Below are 20,775 nucleotides of genomic sequence, written 5' to 3' on the forward strand. Positions count from 1 at the left end.
GCCATCTGGTCAGGATTCCACCCGAACGCCTCCCTAGGGAGGTGTTTCGGGCACGTCCGACCGGTAAGAGGCCACGGGGAAGACCCAGGACACGTTGGGAAGACTATCTCTCCCGGCTGGCCTGGGAACGCCTCGGGATCCCCCGGGAGGAGCTGGACGAAGTAAGGCTGGTGCCTCCGCGACCCGACCTCGAATAAGCGGAAGAAGATGAATGGTTGTTCTAAACAGATAAGGTAAAAAGGGAGTACATCATACTCCAAATACACATTCCAACACCTTCAAGGTAAAGCACAAGAGTTTACTTGCGGACATAGGATACAAGAACAGAGTGTACACATGGGGAAAATATTAGCTGCTTTAAACATAATGGATAGAAGGAAAGAAAGAATGCATGCAAGAATGGAACTAACATTGACATGTCTAGTAAATAAGTAGAATCTGTGGGATCAGCTAAAGGGGATCTTAGACCAATCTTTGTAAACTAATCACTGAAACATGCTTGAAATAATGTAAGCAAAGAGCAATTAGCCTAAAGAAGTTGTTTTAGCGATCTAACACAGACAGTGGAAAACACTAGAAGATATCAGGGGGGATCTTAATGGTGAGGTTTCAGATCCATGGCACAGACATAAGTTCTTGACCTAATGCATGGGATATCATTCCACTGATCATCTGCAAGTAAACACAAACAAGTATGTCAGTGTACGTGTAGTATGCCAAGACTACATTACTGCACGTTGACTTATGTAACTGTTAATGACAAGGTGTATTGATACCTCCTCTGAAGTTGATGTTTACACAGTTCTGGTTTCCATTGTTGTTAGGACGGTTGTTTGCCCAGTCGGTGAAATCCACAACTGAGCCGTCGGTCCAAATAAAGGAACCCTCCTAGAAGACACATTTATAGACAACAATTCTGAGTATGCGTCGTCAGTGTTGCACTGTACAGGGCAGTGGTGTTAAAGTCAAGGCCCGCGGCCACCAATTAATCATCCATGGCTCCTTGATTAGTGTTAGAGCCGGCCCGCAGGCCACAGCCGCCTGCCGCTGTTTTGTACGCACCGATACTCCATCAGGTGTTGGCGCTAGGAATTTTTCAAAATGGGGTCCCGGTCGTGGAACTGTGGACAAGCTCTATACTCTCGGCAGGGTCCTTGAGGGTGCATGGGAGTTTGCTCAACCAGTCTACATGTGCTTTGTGGACTTGGAGAAGGAATTCGACCGTGTACCCCGGGAAGTCCTGTGGGGAGTGCTCAGAGAGTATGGGGTTTCGGACTGTCTGATTGTGGCTGTCCGCTCCCTGTATGATCAGTGTCAGAGCTTGGTTCGCATTGCCGGCAGTAAGTCGGACACGTTTCCGGTGAGGGTTGGACTCCGCCAAGGCTGCCCTTTGTCACCGATTCTGTTCATAACTTTTATGGACAGAATTTCTAGGCGCAGTCAAGGCGTTGAGGGGATCCGGTTTGGTGGCTGCAGGATTAGGTCTCTGCTTTTTGCAGATGATGTAGTCCTGATGGCTTCATCTGGCCAGGATCTTCAGCTCTCACTGGATCGGTTCGCAGCTGAGTGTGAAGCGACTGGCATGAGAATCAGCACCTCCAAGTCCGAGTCCATGGTTCTCGCCCGGAAAAGGGTGGAGTGCCATCTTCGGGTTAGGGAGAAGATCTTGCCCCAAGTGGAGGAGTTCAAGTACCTCGGAGTCTTGTTCACGAGTGAGGGAAGAGTGGATCGTGAGATCGACAGGCGGATCGGTGCGGCGTCTTCAGTAATGCGGACGCTGTATCGATCCGTTGTGGTGAAGAAGGAGCTGAGCCGGAAGGCAAAGCTCTCAATTTACCGGTCGATCTACGTTCCCATCCTCACCTATGGTCATGAGCTTTGGGTTATGACCGAAAGGACAAGATCACGGGTACAAGCGGCCGAAATGAGTTTCCTCCGCCGGGTGGCGGGGCTCTCCCTTAGAGATAGGGTGAGAAGCTCTGCCATCCGGGAGGAGCTCAAAGTAAAGCCGCTGCTCCTCCACATCGAGAGGAGCCAGATGAGGTGGTTCGGGCATCTGGTCAGGATGCCACCCGAGCGCCTCCCTAGGGAGGTGTTTAGGGCACGTCCGACTGGTAGGAGGCCACAAGGAAGACCCAGGACACGTTGGGAAGACTATGTCTCCCGGCTGGCCTGGGAACGCCTCGGGATCCCCCGGGAGGAGCTGGACGAAGTGGCTGGGGAGAGGGAAGTCTGGGCTTCCCTGCTTAGGCTGCTGCCCCCGCGACCTGACCTCGTATAAGCGGAAGAAGATGGATGGATGGATGGGGTCCCGGGGACCCCATCAAGTCAAAATAATGGGGGTCCCACAGTAAATTTTTGGGGTGCCACTTTTTTGTAAGCGTTTTGAAAACAAATGTATGCATTATCCCGTTATATCTCACATTCTTTTGGAAAAAGGTCATCATAAACGTTAATTCATTTAATAAATAATACAAAAGAAAACACATTTTTATGCAATGTATTCAGTTTCACACATTCATTCGCTTTCTTTCTTTCTTTCTTTTTTCATGGATCTAAACTTTACCGCTGCCGGTATTTTTTTTCCCTCTATTTTTATTGTAATATTTTTGTTCTATTTCTGGCCAAAGTAAGACAAAGAAAACATTCTGAAGTTGTCTTTATTTTATTGTTTTAACGGCATGATTTTAATAGTGTGCGCAGATTTTCCTCCATGCGGCTCCTGACCTAAACTGAGTTTGACACCCCCGGTACAGGGGGATGGAGAAGCCAATCCAATATCGTTATTATTATCATTTACAGCTGTTGTTGAGCGTCGATTTAACGAACAAGGACACATATTTTCCATATAGCAACAAAAAGTTTTCAGTATACAAGCAAATCCCTTCACTGGCTTCCTGTTCCACTCAGGTTTGAATTCAAAGTCTCCCTACTAACCCACCAGTGCCTCCATGGTAATGCCCCCCTCTACTTGAAAGAACTACTCACCCCCAAATCCTCCACACGACACCTCCGCTCCGGACAGGCTAACCTCCTCCAACCTCCGAGGACAAAGCTACGAACAATGGGAGACCGGGCTTTCTGCCCCGCCACTCCCAGTCTGTGGAACGCTCTCCCTGACCACCTGAGGGCACCACAGACTGTGGATGCTTTTAAAAAAGGTTTAAAAAACCCTTCTTTTTAAAAAAAGCCTTTATATTTATATATATATATATATATATATATATATATATATATATATATATATATATATATATGCATACTAGTTTTAGCTATATGGCTGCTCTAGTTTTTATTTTTTATTAATTTTTTTATTATCTTTTTATTTTATTTTTTTTAATACACTATAGCACTTTGAGGTTGTTTACTCAATGTAAAGTGCTTTTTACAAATAAAATCTATTATTATTTTTTATTTTTTTATTTTTGCTAATTGGTATGCTAAAAATATCGATGTAATCCTAGTAGTATCGACTGGACACGCTCGATCCACCCATGTTATTTGTTTACATTCAGGGTGCTAGCTTGCTGTTAGCGGTTAGCTATTTCATCCTCCTACGGCGTGTAGTGAAGCATGTTTAGCTATTCCTCATCCTGCAGTGATAACGATACCTGTAAGAAACGGACGTTATTCGTCGCCACGGAGGCCAGGATTAGTGATTCAGAAGTAGCTAAAGCACTGCCGACTGCGAGTGGACGTTCGCCGCTAGCTAGCTAGCCATGTTTTCAAGCACCTCTTCCTGAGGGTGTTTCAGTGTTATAACTTCACCTTTATCTTTACTTTTTAAGCCAAAATGCGTTCGTTCTCCATTTTCTGTCTACACACTGTGTCTCCTTGTAAGTACTCTGTGTGTGTGCGCTGCCGAACATGCTCCTCTGCTCACCAAACCAGCAATGTCATGACGTGCCCACGCACCGTCATGCCCGGGAACCGGTACTTTTCAAACTGTTTTTGATTAATTAGTACTGCGATACTATATTCGTACCGGTATACCGTACTACCCTACTCCAAACACTGGTAAGTTGACCTACCACTACACAAACTACCATTCACACTCGCACTTATGGTCAGTTTCGAGACTCTTAAGTATTTTGGGGTCAATATGAAACTATCAGGACGAGGGGGTTTTCGCAGCTTACTGCGAGATTTGTTCTCCCGGGATGCAATCGGACTATACCGGACAAAGGCTTGAAGGTAGGAACATTATTTAATCTTGACTTTCAAAAAAGAGGGAAAAACAAAAGGCGTACAAGGCGAAGGAAACAAAAACTAACACTTAGCGTGAACTATGGACATGAAACAAAAACTCGCTAACTGTGGCATGAATAAACAAAACTTACTTGGAAAGGCATGGAACGAGCAGTATGAACAAAGCAAACTTTGAAACTATCAGCATGGGCTTATGGTCAGTTTCCAGACTCTTAAGTATTTTGGGGTCAATATGAAACTGTCAGGACGAGGGTTTTTTTGCAGCTTACTGCGAGATTTGTTCTCCCGGGATGCAATCGGACTATACCGGACGAGGCTTGAAGGTAGGAACATTATTTAATCTTGACTTTCAAAAAAGAGGGAAAAACAAAAGGCGTACAAGGCGAAGGCACAACTCAGCCAAAGGAAACGAAAACTAACACTTAGCGTGAACTATGGACATGAAACAAAAACTCGCTAACTGTGGCATGAATAAACAAAACTTACTTGGCAAGGCATAGAACGAGCAGTATGAACAAAGCAAACGCATGAAACTATCAGCATGAACTTATGGTCAGTTTCCAGACTCTTAAGTATTTTGGGGTCAATATGAAACTGTCAGGACGAGGGTTTTTTTCGCAGCTTACTGCAAGATTTGTTCTCCCGGGATGCAATCGGACTATACCGGACAAGGCTTGAAGGTAGGAACATTATTTAATCTTGACTTTCAAAAAAGACGGAAAAACAAAAGGCGTACAAGGCGAAGGCACAACTCAGCCAAAGGAAACGAAAACTAACACTTAGCGTGAACTATGGACAAACTAACACTTAGCGTGAACTATGGACATGAAACAAAAACTCGCTAACTGTGGCATGAATAAACAAAACTCACTTGGCAAGGCATGGAACGAGCAGTATGAACAAAGCAAACGCATGAAACTATCAGCATGAACTTATGGTCAGTTTCCAGACTCTTAAGTATTTTGGGGTCAATATGAAACTGTCAGGACGAGGGTTTTTTTCGCAGCTTACTGCAAGATTTGTTCTCCCGGGATGCAATCGGACTATACCGGACAAGGCTTGAAGGTAGGAACATTATTTAATCTTGACTTTCAAAAAAGACGGAAAAACAAAAGGCGTACAAGGCGAAGGCACAACTCAGCCAAAGGAAACGAAAACTAACACTTAGCGTGAACTATGGACAAACTAACACTTAGCGTGAACTATGGACATGAAACAAAAACTCGCTAACTGTGGCATGAATAAACAAAACTTACTTGGCAAGGCATGGAACGAGCAGTATGAACAAAGCAAACGCATGAAACTATCAGCATGAACTTATGGTCAGTTTCCAGACTCTTAAGTATTTTGGGGTCAATATGAAACTGTCAGGACGAGGGGTTTTTCGCAGCTTACTGCGAGATTTGTTCTCCCGGGATGCAATCGGACTATACAAAGCTTGAAGGTAGGAACATTATTTAATCTTGACTTTCAAAAAAGAGGGAAAAACAAAAGGCGTACAAGGCGAAGGAAACAAAAACTAACACTTAGCGAGAACTATGGACATGAAACAAAAACTCGCTAACTGTGGCATGAATAAACAAAACTTACTTGGCAAGGCATGGAACGAGCAGTATGAACAAAGCAAACGCATGAAACTATCAGCATGAAATATGGTATGAAACAAGTCAGAACAGAGCAATGTCGCCAGACCGACTAACTGGCAACCACAGGCTTGAATAATAATCTCACGATTAGCGACAGGTGTGATCGAACAAATGAGGCAGGTGAAACTAATGAGTCGACAAACAAGGAAGCGCAAACCGGAACTATCCATCCATCCAGCCATCCATCTTCTTCCACTTATCCGAGGTCGGGTCGCGGGGGAAGCAGCTTAAGCAGGGAAGCCCAGACTTCCCTCTCCCCAGCCACTTCGTCCAGCTCCTCCCGGGGGATCCCGAGGCATTCCCAGGCCAGCCGGGAGACATAGTCTTCCCAACGTGTCCTGGGTCTTCCCCGTGGCCTCCTACCGGTCGGACGTGCCCGAAACACCTCCCGAGGGAGGCGTTCGGGTGGCATCCTGACCAGATGCCCGAACCACCTCATCTGGCTCCTCTCGATGTGGAGGAGCAGCGGCTTTACTTTGAGCTCCCCCCGGATGGCAGAGCTTCTCACCCTATCTCTAAGGGAGAGCCCCGCCACCCGACGGAGGAAACTCATTTCGGCCGCTTGTACCCGTGATCTTGTCCTTTCGGTCATGACCCAAAGCTCATGACCATAGGTGAGGATGGGAACGTAGATCGACCAGTAAATCGAGAGCTTTGCCTTCTGGCTCAGCTCCTTCTTCACCACAACGGATCGATACAGCGTCCGCATTACTGAAGACGCCGCACCGATCCGCCTGTCGATCTCACGATCCACTCTTCCCTCACTCGTGAACAAGACTCCGAGGTACTAGAACTCCTCCACTTGGGGCAGGGTCTCCTCCCCAACCCGGAGATGGCACTCCACCCGAGAACCATGGACTCGGATTTGGAGGTGCTGATTCCCATCCCAGTCGCTTCACACTCGGCTGCGAACCGATCCAATGAGAGCTGAAGATCTTGGCCAGATGAAGCCATCAGGACCACATCATCTGCAAAAAGCAGAGACCTAATCCTGCAGCCACCAAACCGGAACTAATGGAGTCCAAAAATAACAGAACATAACTAAACAAAACATGATCCGGACCACGGATCATGACAGAAACAGAGTACTTGGAGACTTGTTTTCTCGGCACAAAGTGTAGCGTTGTCGTGTGGGTGGATGTTTTACCTCGACTGCGTCAGTGAATCCGATCCAGGTGCGAGTGTTTCGGCCGGTCACGTCAAAAATCAATTGTCGCACGAGTTCGTTCTCCAGATTGCTGTGAATGGACACCAGGTTCCCGCCGAGAATTATGCAGGTGGTCTGATAGGCACAGAAAAATTAAAAATGAACATGATGTCATTCATATCTTAAGTGGTCTACGAGACCATGACTGTGTAAATAGGCATCATCACACCCCCGGAAAGTTCTATTTACTATTTCATTGATGTGTTTCTACCACTTCCCGTACCTCCGCAGTAATGAAGTCGACTCGTTCGTTTTTGAAGATGAAACAACGATTGTCCAACTGAGTCCAGCCCGTAGGACAGCAATCATCTGCTACACAATCAACACATGTATGTATTTGCAACTTGTTGAAAAAACACGCACAATAAACAATCATAATACAGCAATAGATGATATCTGTCTATTACCTGACCCCTTCTATGTTAGCGACCTCTCTTTGTTTATAATGTCTATTTTCTGCTGGATAATGAACTGGCAATCCAAAAGATTGCAAGCCAGTGTGGTATCAGTGTCTGTGTCCAGGAACGACCTGCTGACTGCCAAGGCCGAACACCGCCGTGACGCAGACAGAGCAGAGACGAGGCGATATCACCAGCGTCAATACATTTGCATTTCTTGTATAATCATATATTGTGTCTAACTGGAGCTGTCGAGATCAACCCCCTTTCCCTCAGCGACAGCTTCAGTGATGTAACCAGGGATATGTGTATGTATATATGTACAGTATATATACATATAAATATATGTGTATGTATTTATGTACAGTATGTATATAAATATACATGTATGTGTATATGTATATATAATTATATATGTGTATGTATGTGTATATATATGTATGTATATATATATATATATGTATATGTATATATGTTTATATATATATATATATGTATGTATATATGTATATATATATATATATATGTATATGTATATATTTATATATATATATACATATGTGTGTGTATATATATATATATATATATATATATATATATATATATATATATATATATATATATATATATATATATCTCCCAGCTCAGGTATGACGTGCCAGCTTGTGAATGTTTTTAATAATAATAATAATAATAACTGGGATTTATATAGCGCTTTTCTAAGTACCCAAAGTCGCTTTACATGTAGAACCCATCAATCATTCACACCTGGTGGTGGTAAGCTACTTTCATAGCCACAGCTGCCCTGGGGTAGACTGACGGAATCGTGGCTGCAATTTGCGCCAATGGCCCCTCCGACCACCACCTATCATTCATCATTCAATTCACCGGTGTGAGTGGCACCGGGGGCAAAGGGTGAAGTGTCCCGCCCAAGGACACAACGGCAGCGATTTTTGGATGGTAAGAGGCGGGGAGCGAACCTGCAACCCTCAGGTTTCTGGCACGGTTGCTCTACCCACTACGCCATGCCGCCCGTTTTTGTTTGTTTGGTACGAAAAGAGAGAGAGTGACGTCGGAAACTGTCAATCGAGGCCACATTAGGACAATTATTGTTTTATTTACACGATTCGCAAAAAGTTTCATGGCGAAGCTCAAATGCACTTTCACTTTTACGGGCGAACTCAATTTAAAATTTTCCGCTATTGACGAAGCGACAGAGACGATCAAAAGTCAACCTGTAGATTTGAGGTTTCGGTGTTAGCTAGCGAACGATTGTCCTACGCAGCGATGGGTCGTTAGCCGTCTTGCTAGCAAAACAACTCGTTAGTGGCCGCTCTTCTTCTGGAACGAGACAATCTTTGGGGTGGAGATGTCAGGACCGTTTAGGGATACGTACCTAGTTTGGTACCGACCGAATTCTGTCAGTACCACCGAGTACCAATCTGTATGAAATGAAACCGTAACATATTTCCCTACCTTTGTTGCAGGTGACGTATGAATGCTACTGATTAGCATTAGCGATTTTACACGGCGATTTCAACGCCTTCAAACATGGCATTGAAAATGACTATTAAGATCAACGTCACAATCCGACAGCTGGTGTGTAATAAGTACAATACTTACAGTACAAACACTTTGTAGGACTCAACAGGAGACGTCCTGCCTGCTCACTGTTCAATTGGGATTTTATTGGCAATCAACCTCCCAAATACTGTAAATGGAGGAAGCACGCGGGCTAGACTTTAGGGCGAAGTTAGGATCTGTAACTAGAGTACAGCCCAAATAACGTCTTTCCTCAATTGAGCAAAATTTAACTCTGTCCCTGCATGATTCCTTGCTTCTCGTCTGTTTTAATAGATGTCATCAGTGTTTGAGCCGGACAATCTGCTCTTTATTTTATGCTGCAGCTGTTAAATATACTGTAATATTGTACATGGTAATTGTTATATATTGTATATATGATATAAACATGTATATGATATATCAGTATACATCATATACTGTACATATATTATGTAAATATTACATATCTGTTATATTTTATATTGCTACTACAGTACATTTTTAGTCTATTTTATACCTGCATTGTCATTTCCATCCTTACACTTTCATCCTTTTCATCCTTTGTAACTGAGCTACGGTGTGGAACAATTTCCCTTGTGGATCATTAAAGTTTGTCTAAGTCTAAGTCTAATGAGATTATATCGTTACACTTTGTGAAAACTCTGCAGCATTGCGTGGACATCGGGGGCAGTACCTCTGGATTGGCAGACCGTGGTGGTGGTTCCTCTCTTTAAGAAGGGGAACCGGAGGGTGTGTTCTAACTATCATGGGATCACACTCCTCAGCCTTCCCGGTAAGGTCTATTCAGGTGTACTGGAGAGGAGGCTACGCCGGATAGTCGAACCTCGGATTAAGGAGGAACAGTGTGGTTTTCGTCCTGGTCGTGGAACTGTGGACCAGCTCTATACTCTCGGCAGGGTCCTTGAGGGTGCATGGGAGTTTGCCCAACCAGTCTACATGTGCTTTGTGGACTTGGAGAAGGCATTCGACCGTGTCCCTCGGGAAGTCCTGTGGGGAGTGCTCAGAGAGTATGGGGTTTCGGACTGTCTGATTGTGGCGGTCCGCTCCCTGTATGATCAGTGCCAGAGCTTGGTTCGCATTGCCGGCAGTAAGTCGGACACGTTTCCGGTGAGGGTTGGACTCCGCCAAGGCTGCCCTTTGTCACCGATTCTGTTCATAGCTTTTATGGACAGAATTTCTAGGCGCAGTCAAGGCGTTGAGGGGATCCGGTTTGGTGGCTGCAGGATTAGGTCTCTGCTTTTTGCAGATGATGTGGTCCTGATGGATTCATCTGGCCATGATCTTCAGCTCTCACTGGATCGGTTCGCAGCTGAGTGTGAAGCGACTGGGATGAGAATCAGCACCTCCAAGTCCGAGTCCATGGTTCTCGCCCGGAAAAGGGTGGAGTGCCATCTCCGGGTTGGGGAGGAGATCTTGCCCCAAGTGGAGGAGTTCAAGTACCTCGGAGTCTTGTTCACGAGTGAGGGAAGAGTGGATGGTGAGATCGACAGGCGGATCGGTGCGGCGTCTTCAGTAATGCGGACGCTGTATCGATCCGTTGCGGTGAAGAAGGAGCTGAGCCGGAAGGCAAAGCTCTCAATTTACCGGTCGATCTACGTTCCCATCCTCACCTATGGTCATGAGCTTTTGGTTATGACCGAAAGGACAAGATCACGGGTACAAGCGGCCGAAATGAGGTTCCTCCGCCGGGTGGCGGGGCTCTCCCTTAGAGATAGGGTGAGAAGCTCTGTCATCCGGGGGGAGCTCAAAGTAAAGCCGCTGCTCCTCCACATCGAGAGGAGCCAAATGAGGTGGTTCGGGCATCTGGTCAGGATGCCACCCGAGCGCCTCCCTAGGGAGGTGTTTAGGGCACGTCCGACTGGTAGGAGGCCACGAGGAAGACCCAGGACACGTTGGGAAGACTATGTCTCCCGGCTGGCCTGGGAACGCCTCGGGATCCCCCGGGAGGAGCTGGACGAAGTGGCTGGGGAGAGGGAAGTCTGAACCGAGTGGCCTGTTAAGACGAATTGTTGCGTTCAAGGTCGATAAATGTAAGTGTTAGAATAATTGTTTGTAAGTTATCACAAAACACTTTGTGTTGAAATGAGTTCCAGGCAAAAGGACAGGGGCTGTCTTTGAGGCCTACCAAGAGTAAGGCTCGTAAAACTCCACTGTGTAAGGGGGAGAGCCACATCAAGGGTTTTCTGTTTTCTCTCATGTATGGTAATCAACAGAAGGATGTTGTTGTGTCCCAAGGACTTCAAAGCGGAGAGATGACAGGATCTGCCCAATTTCCAGACGAACTCTTTTTGAAGTATTTTACGAACTCTTTTTGAACTATTTTATGGACCTCTTTTTGAACTATTGTACGAACTCTTTTTGAACTGACCTTTTCTGTGAATTGTTTACGACCTTTTCTGTGAACTTTTTGCGACCTTTGTCCTTTGGAAACAGCCGTGGCCATGTGGTCGGGGGAGGGTCCAAAATAAAAGAAGGAGGCATACAATCTTTTGGCAGAGCATGCTGGAGATTGTACAAACCCCGTTTCCATATGAGTTGGGAAATTGTGTTAGATGTAAATATAAACGGAATACAATGATTTGCAAATCATTTTCAACCCATATTCAGTTGAATATGCTACAAAGACAACATATTTGATGTTCAAACTCATAAACATTTTTTTTTTTGTAAATAATCATTAACTTTAGAATTTGACGCCAGCAACACGCTACAAAGAAGTTGGGAAAGGTGGCAATGAATACTGATAAAGTTGAGGAATGCTCATCAAACACTTACCGTATTTGGAACATCCCACAGGTGAACAGGAAAATTGGGAACAGGTGGGTGCCATGATTGGGTATAAAAGTAGATTCCATGAAATGCTCAGTCATTCACAAACAAGGATGGGGCGAGGGTCACCACTTTGTCAACAAATGCGTGAGCAAATTGTTGAACAGTTTAAGAAAAATCTTTCTCAACCAGCTATTGCAAGGAATTTAGGGATTTCACCATCTACGGTCCGTAATATCATCAAAAAGTTCAGAGAATCTGGAGAAATCACTGCACGTAAGCAGCTAAGCCCGTGACCTTCCATCCCTCAGGCTGTACTGCATCAACAAGCGACATCAGTGTGTAAAGGATATCACCACATGGGCTCAGGAACACTTTAGAAACCCACTGTCAGTAACTACAGTTGGTCGCTACATCTGTAAGTGCAAGTTAAAACTCTCCTATGCAAGGCGAAAACCGTTTATCAACAACACCCAGAAACGCCGTCGGCTTCGCTGGGCCTGAGCTCATCTAAGATGGACTGATGCAAAGTGAAAAAGTGTTCTGTGGTCTGACGAGTCCACATTTCAAATTGTTTTTGGAAACTGTGGACGTCCAAAGAGGAAAAGAACCATCCGGATTGTTATAGGCCCCAAAGTGTAAAAGCTAGCATCTGTGATGGTATGGGGGTGTATTAGTGCCCAAGACATGGGTAACTTACACATCTGTGAAGGCGCCATTAATGCTGAAAGGTACATACAGGTTTTGGAGCAACATATGTTGCCATACAAGCAACGTTACCATGGACGCCCCTGCTTATTTCAGCAAGACAATGCCAAGCCACTTGTTACATCAACATGGCTTCGTAGTAAAAGAGTGCGGGTACTAGACTGGCCCGCCTGCAGTCCAGACCTGTCTCCCATTGAAAATGTGTGGTGCATTATGAAGCCTAAAATACCACAAGGGAGACTCCGGACTGTTGAACAACTTAAGCTGTACATCAAGCAAGAATGGGAAAGAATTCCACCTGAGAAGCTTAAAAAACGTGTCTCCAAAGTTCCCAAACGTTTACTGAGTGTTGTTAAAAGGAAAGGCCATGTAACACAGTGGTGAACATGCCCTTTCCCAACTACTTTGGCAAGTGTCGCAGCCATGAAATTCTAAGTTAATTATTATTTGCAAATGAGTTTGAACATCAAATATGTTGTCGTTGTAGCATATTCAACTGAATATGGGTTGAAAATGATTTGCAAGTATTTAGTTTATATTTACATCTAACACAATTTCCCAACTCATATGGAAACGGGGTTTGTAGAAGGATACAATGTCCGGGAGACTCTCTTCAATATATTGAGTCCAAATTGAATTCTGTCTCTGTTTAATTCTTTGCCTCTTGTCTTGTTTAATAGATGTCATCAGTGTTTGAACCTGACAGTATTTGGCAAAGAATGAGTTGGGCTAACAATGAAAACCATCAACATTCTTGTAATAGTATGAGCAACCAACCTTTCTCGATGGCAAAAGACCACTGTGGAGAAGGAAAGAACTTTGTAAATATATAGAATATTATACATATATTTGCAAATGATGAACTGACATACAGTATAGTAGAAGCATGAGTTTTTATGGGGGAAACAAGATATCATTTACTTACACTTCCTGCCAGAAGTCCGCTGATGGCAGTCAGAAGCAACAACAACCGAGGAGAAAAAGCCATCTGTGCAGTGAAAGAAAATGTGTTAGAAGCCTGCGCTATTGCATGAAAAGTTGCACATTTTTGTAATTACTTTCAAATTCCAGTGCAACTTTAATGAATATATTCCAAAAAGTGTGCAATCTTACCTTCGCTGATTGATGTCTGAGGATGAGACGATGCAGCAAAGAGGCAGAGATCATCTTTTATATGTGATCGCATGAGCTGACGTCACATGGGCAGTTACCCAAAGAAAACAAGCAACCAAAACATTTTAATTATGGAAAGTAATTACAGGTTCATCATGACTTGTACATTTTAGTTGACTTGATAATGTGTGGGAAGGGCGGAGATTCTGTTTGGATCGCCGCCAGGGTGTGTGAGAGTTTGCATGTTGCACCCGCGGATGAATCACTGAATGAATCAAATAAGCGCTGATAAACGTTTTCATGTCCTATTAAGTTAATTGACTTTGTATTCATTATAGTGTACATCTAAAATGATCATTCATGTCAAACTGGAATTGGAAAAAGGGTCTTTCCGAAGAGGATGCATTTGTAGTCAGAAATGTACATGCTCAGCATGGACATGCAGAGCATTCGGTTTGGGCTCTGAATGTATTTATTTATATATTCATTTTGCACGGGGCCAAAATAAATTGTAATTGTAAAATATGTCACCTGCTCAAAATTACAAAAAAATAGTGCCGTCAAGCAGTTTGAAAAAAATCGGGCTAAAAAATATCATCCATCCATCCATCCATCCATTTTCTTCTGCTTATCCGAGGTTGGGTCGCGGGGGCAGCAGCCTAAGCAGAGAAGCCCAGACGTCCCTCTTCCCAGCCACTTCGTGGATCCCGGGGGATCCAGAGGCGTTCCCAGGCCAGCCGGGAGACATAGTCTTCCCAACGTGTCCTGTGTCTTCCCCGTGGCCTCCTGCCGGTCGGACTGACTGATTCTACTGAAGGTAGAATGATTGAAAAATGCGGAATTGGTGGAAGGTTGAAAAATGGCCAATTCATTTTGAATGGGAAAAATGTCCCGGAAAGCCTGTAATTCTGGGAAATCTGGGAATTTTTGTCAAGGGAAAGCCCGCGATTCCCCGAATAGGCTGAACAGTTTGAAGTTGGAACGGTTTGAATCGGTGGAAAATGTGGGAGTTGTGGAACTTTGAAGAATGTCCCATTGATTTCAATGGGAATTTCATCAAAATTTGGGATTTTCGGGAAAAGTGGGAATTTTATGAAAATTGTAAACAAAAAAAAACTTCAATGATCTGAATGAGTTGAAATGGTTGGTGTTGGAATTTTTTTAATCGGTCGAGAAATGTCGAAGCAGTAACATTTTTAATTGAGAAATGGTATAAAGGAATTCCTGGAATTTCGGGAAAACCGGGGATTTTTCCAGTTCAAAAAATAACTTTGTTTTTTTGTCCTGATTAAAAGGAATATTTTGACGGTGGAACGGCTGAGGTGGGTTGACAAATGTGGAAGGAGTAGTCGCCAGAAATAAGTGTCAAAAATGGTTTGAAAAACGGGAATTCCTGGAATTTTTTGGAACTTGGAAAAAGAATAGTTTGAATTTCCAGAATAGTGTAATGTGTTGAAGGTGGAATGATTGAAAAATGCGAAAATGGCGGAAGTTTGAAAAATGGCCAATTCATTTTGAATGGGAAAAATGTCCCGGAAAGACTGGAATTCTGGGAAATTTTGGAATTTTTCAAGGGAAAGCCCGCGATTCCCCAAATAGGCTGAACAGTTTGAAGTTGGAACGGTTTGAATCGGTGGAAAATGTGGGAGTTGTGGAACTTTGAAGAATGTCCCATTGATTTCAATGGGAATTTCATCAAAAATTGGGATTTTCGGGAAAAGTGGGAATTTCATGAAAATTGTAAACAAAAAAAAACTTCAATGATCTGAATGAGTTGAAATGGTTGGTGTTGGAATTTTTGAAATCGGTCGAGAAATGTCGAAGCAGTAACATTTTTAATTGAGAAATGGTATAAAGGAATTCCTGGAATTTCGGGAAAACCGGGGATTTTTCCAGTTCAAAAAACAACTTTGTTTATTTTCCTGATTAAGAGGAATTTTTTGACGGTGGAACGGTTGAAATGGGTTGACAAATGTGGAAGGAGTAGTCGCCAGAAATAAGTGTCAAAAAATGGTTTGAAAAAACGGGAATTCCTGGAATTTTTTGGAAGTTGGAAAAAGCATAGTTTGAATTTCCAGAATAGTGTAATGTGTTTAAGGTTGAATGATTGAAAAATGCGGAAATGGTGGAAGTTTGAAAAATGGCCAATTAATTTTGAATGGGAAAAATGTCCCGGAAAGACTGGAATTCTGGGATATCTGGGAAATGTTGGAATTTTTCAAGGGAAAGCCCGCGATTCCCCGAATAGGCTGAACAGTTTGAAGTTGGAACGGTTTGAATCGGTGGAAAATGTGGGAGTTGTGGAACTTTAAAGAATGTCCCATTGATTTCAATGGGAATTTCATCAAAATTTGGGATTTTCGGGAAAAGTGGGAATTTTATGAAAATTGTAAACAAAAAAAAACTTCAATGATCTGAATGAGTTGAAATGGTTGGTGTTGGAATTTTTTTAATCGGTCGAGAAATGTCGAAGCAGTAACATTTTTAATTGAGAAATGGTATAAAGGAATTCCTGGAATTTCGGGAAAACCGGGGATTTTTCCAGTTCAAAAAATAACTTTGTTTTTTTGTCCTGATTAAAAGGAATATTTTGACGGTGGAACGGCTGAGGTGGGTTGACAAATGTGGAAGGAGTAGTCGCCAGAAATAAGTGTCAAAAATGGTTTGAAAAACGGGAATTCCTGGAATTTTTTGGAACTTGGAAAAAGAATAGTTTGAATTTCCAGAATAGTGTAATGTGTTGAAGGTGGAATGATTGAAAAATGCGAAAATGGCGGAAGTTTGAAAAATGGCCAATTCATTTTGAATGGGAAAAATGTCCCGGAAAGACTGGAATTCTGGGAAATTTTGGAATTTTTCAAGGGAAAGCCCGCGATTCCCCAAATAGGCTGAACAGTTTGAAGTTGGAACGGTTTGAATCGGTGGAAAATGTGGGAGTTGTGGAACTTTGAAGAATGTCCCATTGATTTCAATGGGAATTTCATCAAAAATTGGGATTTTCGGGAAAAGTGGGAATTTCATGAAAATTGTAAACAAAAAAAAACTTCAATGATCTGAATGAGTTGAAATGGTTGGTGTTGGAATTTTTGAAATCGGTCGAGAAATGTCGAAGCAGTAACATTTTTAATTGAGAAATGGTATAAAGGAATTCCTGGAATTTCGGGAAAACCGGGGATTTTTCCAGTTCAAAAAACAACTTTGTTTATTTTCCTGATTAAGAGGAATTTTTTGACGGTGGAACGGTTGAAATGGGTTGACAAATGTGGAAGGAGTAGTCGCCAGAAATAAGTGTCAAAAAATGGTTTGAAAAAACGGGAATTCCTGGAATTTTTTGGAAGTTGGAAAAAGCATAGTTTGAATTTCCAGAATAGTGTAATGTGTTTAAGGTTGAATGATTGAAAAATGCGGAAATGGTGGAAGTTTGAAAAATGGCCAATTAATTTTGAATGGGAAAAATGTCCCGGAAAGACTGGAATTCTGGGATATCTGGGAAATGTTGGAATTTTTCAAGGGAAAGCCCGCGATTCCCCGAATAGGCTGAACAGTTTGAAGTTGGAACGGTTTGAATCGGTGGAAAATGTGGGAGTTGTGGAACTTTAAAGAATGTCCCATTGATTTCAATGGGAATTTCATCAAAATTTGGGATTTTCGGGAAAAGTGGGAATTTTATGAAAATTGTAAACAAAAAAAAACTTCAATGATCTGAATGAGTTGAAATGGTTGGTGTTGGAATTTTTTTAATCGGTCGAGAAATGTCGAAGCAGTAACATTTTTAATTGAGAAATGGTATAAAGGAATTCCTGGAATTTCGGGAAAACCGGGGATTTTTCCAGTTCAAAAAATAACTTTGTTTTTTTGTCCTGATTAAAAGGAATATTTTGACGGTGGAACGGCTGAGGTGGGTTGACAAATGTGGAAGGAGTAGTCGCCAGAAATAAGTGTCAAAAATGGTTTGAAAAACGGGAATTCCTGGAATTTTTTGGAACTTGGAAAAAGAATAGTTTGAATTTCCAGAATAGTGTAATGTGTTGAAGGTGGAATGATTGAAAAATGCGAAAATGGCGGAAGTTTGAAAAATGGCCAATTCATTTTGAATGGGAAAAATGTCCCGGAAAGACTGGAATTCTGGGAAATTTTGGAATTTTTCAAGGGAAAGCCCGCGATTCCCCAAATAGGCTGAACAGTTTGAAGTTGGAACGGTTTGAATCGGTGGAAAATGTGGGAGTTGTGGAACTTTGAAGAATGTCCCATTGATTTCAATGGGAATTTCATCAAAAATTGGGATTTTCGGGAAAAGTGGGAATTTCATGAAAATTGTAAACAAAAAAAAACTTCAATGATCTGAATGAGTTGAAATGGTTGGTGTTGGAATTTTTGAAATCGGTCGAGAAATGTCGAAGCAGTAACATTTTTAATTGAGAAATGGTATAAAGGAATTCCTGGAATTTCGGGAAAACCGGGGATTTTTCCAGTTCAAAAAACAACTTTGTTTATTTTCCTGATTAAGAGGAATTTTTTGACGGTGGAACGGTTGAAATGGGTTGACAAATGTGGAAGGAGTAGTCGCCAGAAATAAGTGTCAAAAAATGGTTTGAAAAAACGGGAATTCCTGGAATTTTTTGGAAGTTGGAAAAAGCATAGTTTGAATTTCCAGAATAGTGTAATGTGTTTAAGGTTGAATGATTGAAAAATGCGGAAATGGTGGAAGTTTGAAAAATGGCCAATTAATTTTGAATGGGAAAAATGTCCCGGAAAGACTGGAATTCTGGGATATCTGGGAAATGTTGGAATTTTTCAAGGGAAAGCCCGCGATTCCCCGAATAGGCTGAACAGTTTGAAGTTGGAACGGTTTGAATCGGTGGAAAATGTGGGAGTTGTGGAACTTTAAAGAATGTCCCATTGATTTCAATGGGAATTTCATCAAAATTTGGGATTTTCGGGAAAAGTGGGAATTTTATGAAAATTGTAAACAAAAGAATAACTTGAATGAGTTGAAATGGTTGGTGTTGGAATTTTTTTAATCGGTCGAGAAATGTTGAAGCAGTAACATTTTTAATTGAGAAATGGTATAAAGGAATTCCTGGAATTTCAGGAAAACCGGGAATTTTTCCAGTTCGAAAAACAAATTTGTTTATTTTCCTGATTAAGAGGAATGTTTTGACAGTGGAACGGCTGAGGTGGGTTGACAAATGTGGAAGGAGTAGTCGCCAGAAATAAGTGTCAAAAAATGGTTTGAAAAACGGGAATTCCTGGAATTTTTTGGAAATTGGAAAAATAATAGTTTGAATTTCCAGAATGGTGTAATGTGTTGAAGGTGGAATGATTGAAAAATGCGGAAATGGTGGAAGTTTGAAAAATGGCCAATTCATTTTGAATGGGAAAAATGTCCCGGAAAGCCTGGAATTATGGGAAATCTGGGAAATTTTGGAATTTTTCAAGGGAAAGCCCGCGATTCCCCGAATAGGCTGAACAGTTTGAAGTTGGAACGGTTTGAATCGGTGGAAAATGTGGAAGTTGTGGAACTTTATAGAATGTCCCATTGATTTCAATGGGAATTTCATCAAAAATTGGGATTTTCGGGAAAATTGGGAATTTTATGAAAATTGTAAACAAAAAAATAACTTGAATGAGTTGAAATGGTTGGTGTTGGAATTTTTTAAATCGGTCGAGAAATGTTGAAGCAGTAACATTTTTAATTGAGAAATGGTATAAAAGAATTCCTGGAATTTCGGGGAAACTGGGAATTTTTCCAGTTCAAAAAACAACTTTGTTTATTTTCCTGACTAAGAGGAATTTTTTGACGGTGGAACGGTTGAAATGGGTTGACAAATGTGGAAGGAGTAGTCGCCAGAAATAAGTGTCAAAAAATAGTTTGAAAAAACGGGAATTCCTGGAATTTTTTGGAAGTTGGAAAAAACATAGTTTGAATTTTCCAGAATAGTGTAATGTGTTGAAGGTGGAATGATTGAAAAATGCGGAAATGGTGGAAGTTTGAAAAATGGCCATTTCATTTTGAATGGGAAAAATGTCCCGGAAAGCCTGGAATTCTGGGAATTCTGGGAATTTTTGGAATTTGTAAAGGGAAAGCCTGCGATTCCCCAACTAGCCTGAACAGTTTGAAGTTGGAACGGTTTGAATTGGTGGAAAATGTGGGAGTTGTGGAACTTTGAAGAATGTCCCATTGATTTCAATGGGAATTTCGCCAAAAATTGGGATTTTCGGGAAAAGTGGGAATTTTATGAAAATTGTAAACAAAGAAAAAAAACTTGAATGATCTGAATGAGTTGAAATGGTTGGTGTTGGAATTTTTTAAATCGGTCGAGAAATGTTGAAGCAGTAACATTTTTAATTGAGAAATGGTATAAAGGAATTCCTGGAATTTCTGGAAAACCGGGAATTTTTCCAGTTCAAAAAATAACTTTGTTTTTTTGTCCTGATTAAGAGGAATGTTTTGACAGTGGAACGACTGAGGTGTGTTGACAAATGTGGAAGGAGTAGTCGCCAGAAATAAGTGTCAAAAAATGGTTTGAAAAACGGGAATTCCTGGAATTTTTTGGAACTTGGAAAAATAATAGTTTGAATTTCCAGAATAGTGTAATGTGTTGAAGGTGGAATGATTGAAAAATGCGGAAATGGTGGAAGTTTGAAAAATGGCCAATTCATTTTGAATGGGAAAAATGTCCCGGAAAGCCTGGAATTCTGGGAAATCTGGGAATTTTTGGAATTTGTCAAGGGAAAGCCCGAGATTCCCCGAATAGGCTGAACAGTTTGAAGTTGGAACGGTTTGAATCGGTGGAAAATGTGGGAGTTGTGGAACTTTGAAGAATGTCCCATTGATTTCAATGGGAATTTCCCCAAAAATTGGGATTTTCGGGAAAAGTGGGAATTTTATGAAAATTGTAAACAAAAAAGACATGAATGATCTGATTGAGTTGAAATGGTAGGTGTTGGAATTTTTGAAATTGGTCGAGAAATGTTGAAGCAGTAACATTTTTAATTGAGAAATGGTATGAAAGAATTCCTGGAATTTCGGGAAAACCGGGAATTTTTCCAGTTCAAAAAATAACTTTGTTTTTTTGTCCTGCTTAAGAGGAATGTTTTGACAGTGGAACGGCTGAGGTGGGTTGACAAATGTGGAAGG

The 20,775-nt window shown here is 42.0% G+C and overlaps 1 protein-coding gene across 2 annotated transcripts; it reads right to left on the minus strand.

Annotated features, from left to right (window-relative positions):
* Positions 1–277: 277 nt before the first annotated feature.
* Positions 278–13,713, minus strand: LOC133571803 (galactose-specific lectin nattectin-like). Of its 2 annotated transcripts, none has more exons than XM_061924293.1 (7): positions 13,635–13,713; positions 13,447–13,509; positions 13,299–13,320; positions 7,286–7,371; positions 7,003–7,137; positions 777–888; positions 278–672 (listed from the first exon to the last, which is right to left on the minus strand). In XM_061924293.1, exons 1-7 carry the CDS (start codon positions 13,686–13,688, stop codon positions 596–598), a joined length of 549 nt encoding a protein of 182 aa, XP_061780277.1. In that variant the 5' UTR covers positions 13,689–13,713; the 3' UTR covers positions 278–595. The 2 variants fall into 2 exon arrangements, with proteins under 2 accessions (XP_061780277.1, XP_061780276.1); XM_061924292.1 differs by having other exon boundaries at positions 7,286–7,374.
* Between the last annotated feature and the right edge of the window lie 7,062 nt (positions 13,714–20,775).

The sequence above is a fragment of the Nerophis lumbriciformis genome, linkage group LG29, assembly GCF_033978685.3.
Source record: "Nerophis lumbriciformis linkage group LG29, RoL_Nlum_v2.1, whole genome shotgun sequence".
NCBI classification, from domain to species: Eukaryota; Metazoa; Chordata; class Actinopteri; order Syngnathiformes; family Syngnathidae; genus Nerophis; species Nerophis lumbriciformis.

What these genes read in the sequence shown, in the direction of transcription:
- LOC133571803 (XM_061924292.1), bottom strand. Translation starts at nt 13,688, where the DNA reads ATGATCTCTGCCTCTTTGCTGCATCGTCTCATCCTCAGACATCAATCA. An exon ending in GCGGACTTCTGGCAGGAAGT is followed by an intron (nt 13,321 to 13,446) that starts GTAAGTAAATGA and finishes CCTTCTCCACAG; the next exon opens with TGGTCTTTTGCCATCGAGAA. An exon ending in GATTCACTGACGCAGTCGAG is followed by an intron (nt 889 to 7,002) that starts GTAAAACATCCA and finishes TGTGTCTTCTAG; the next exon opens with GAGGGTTCCTTTATTTGGAC.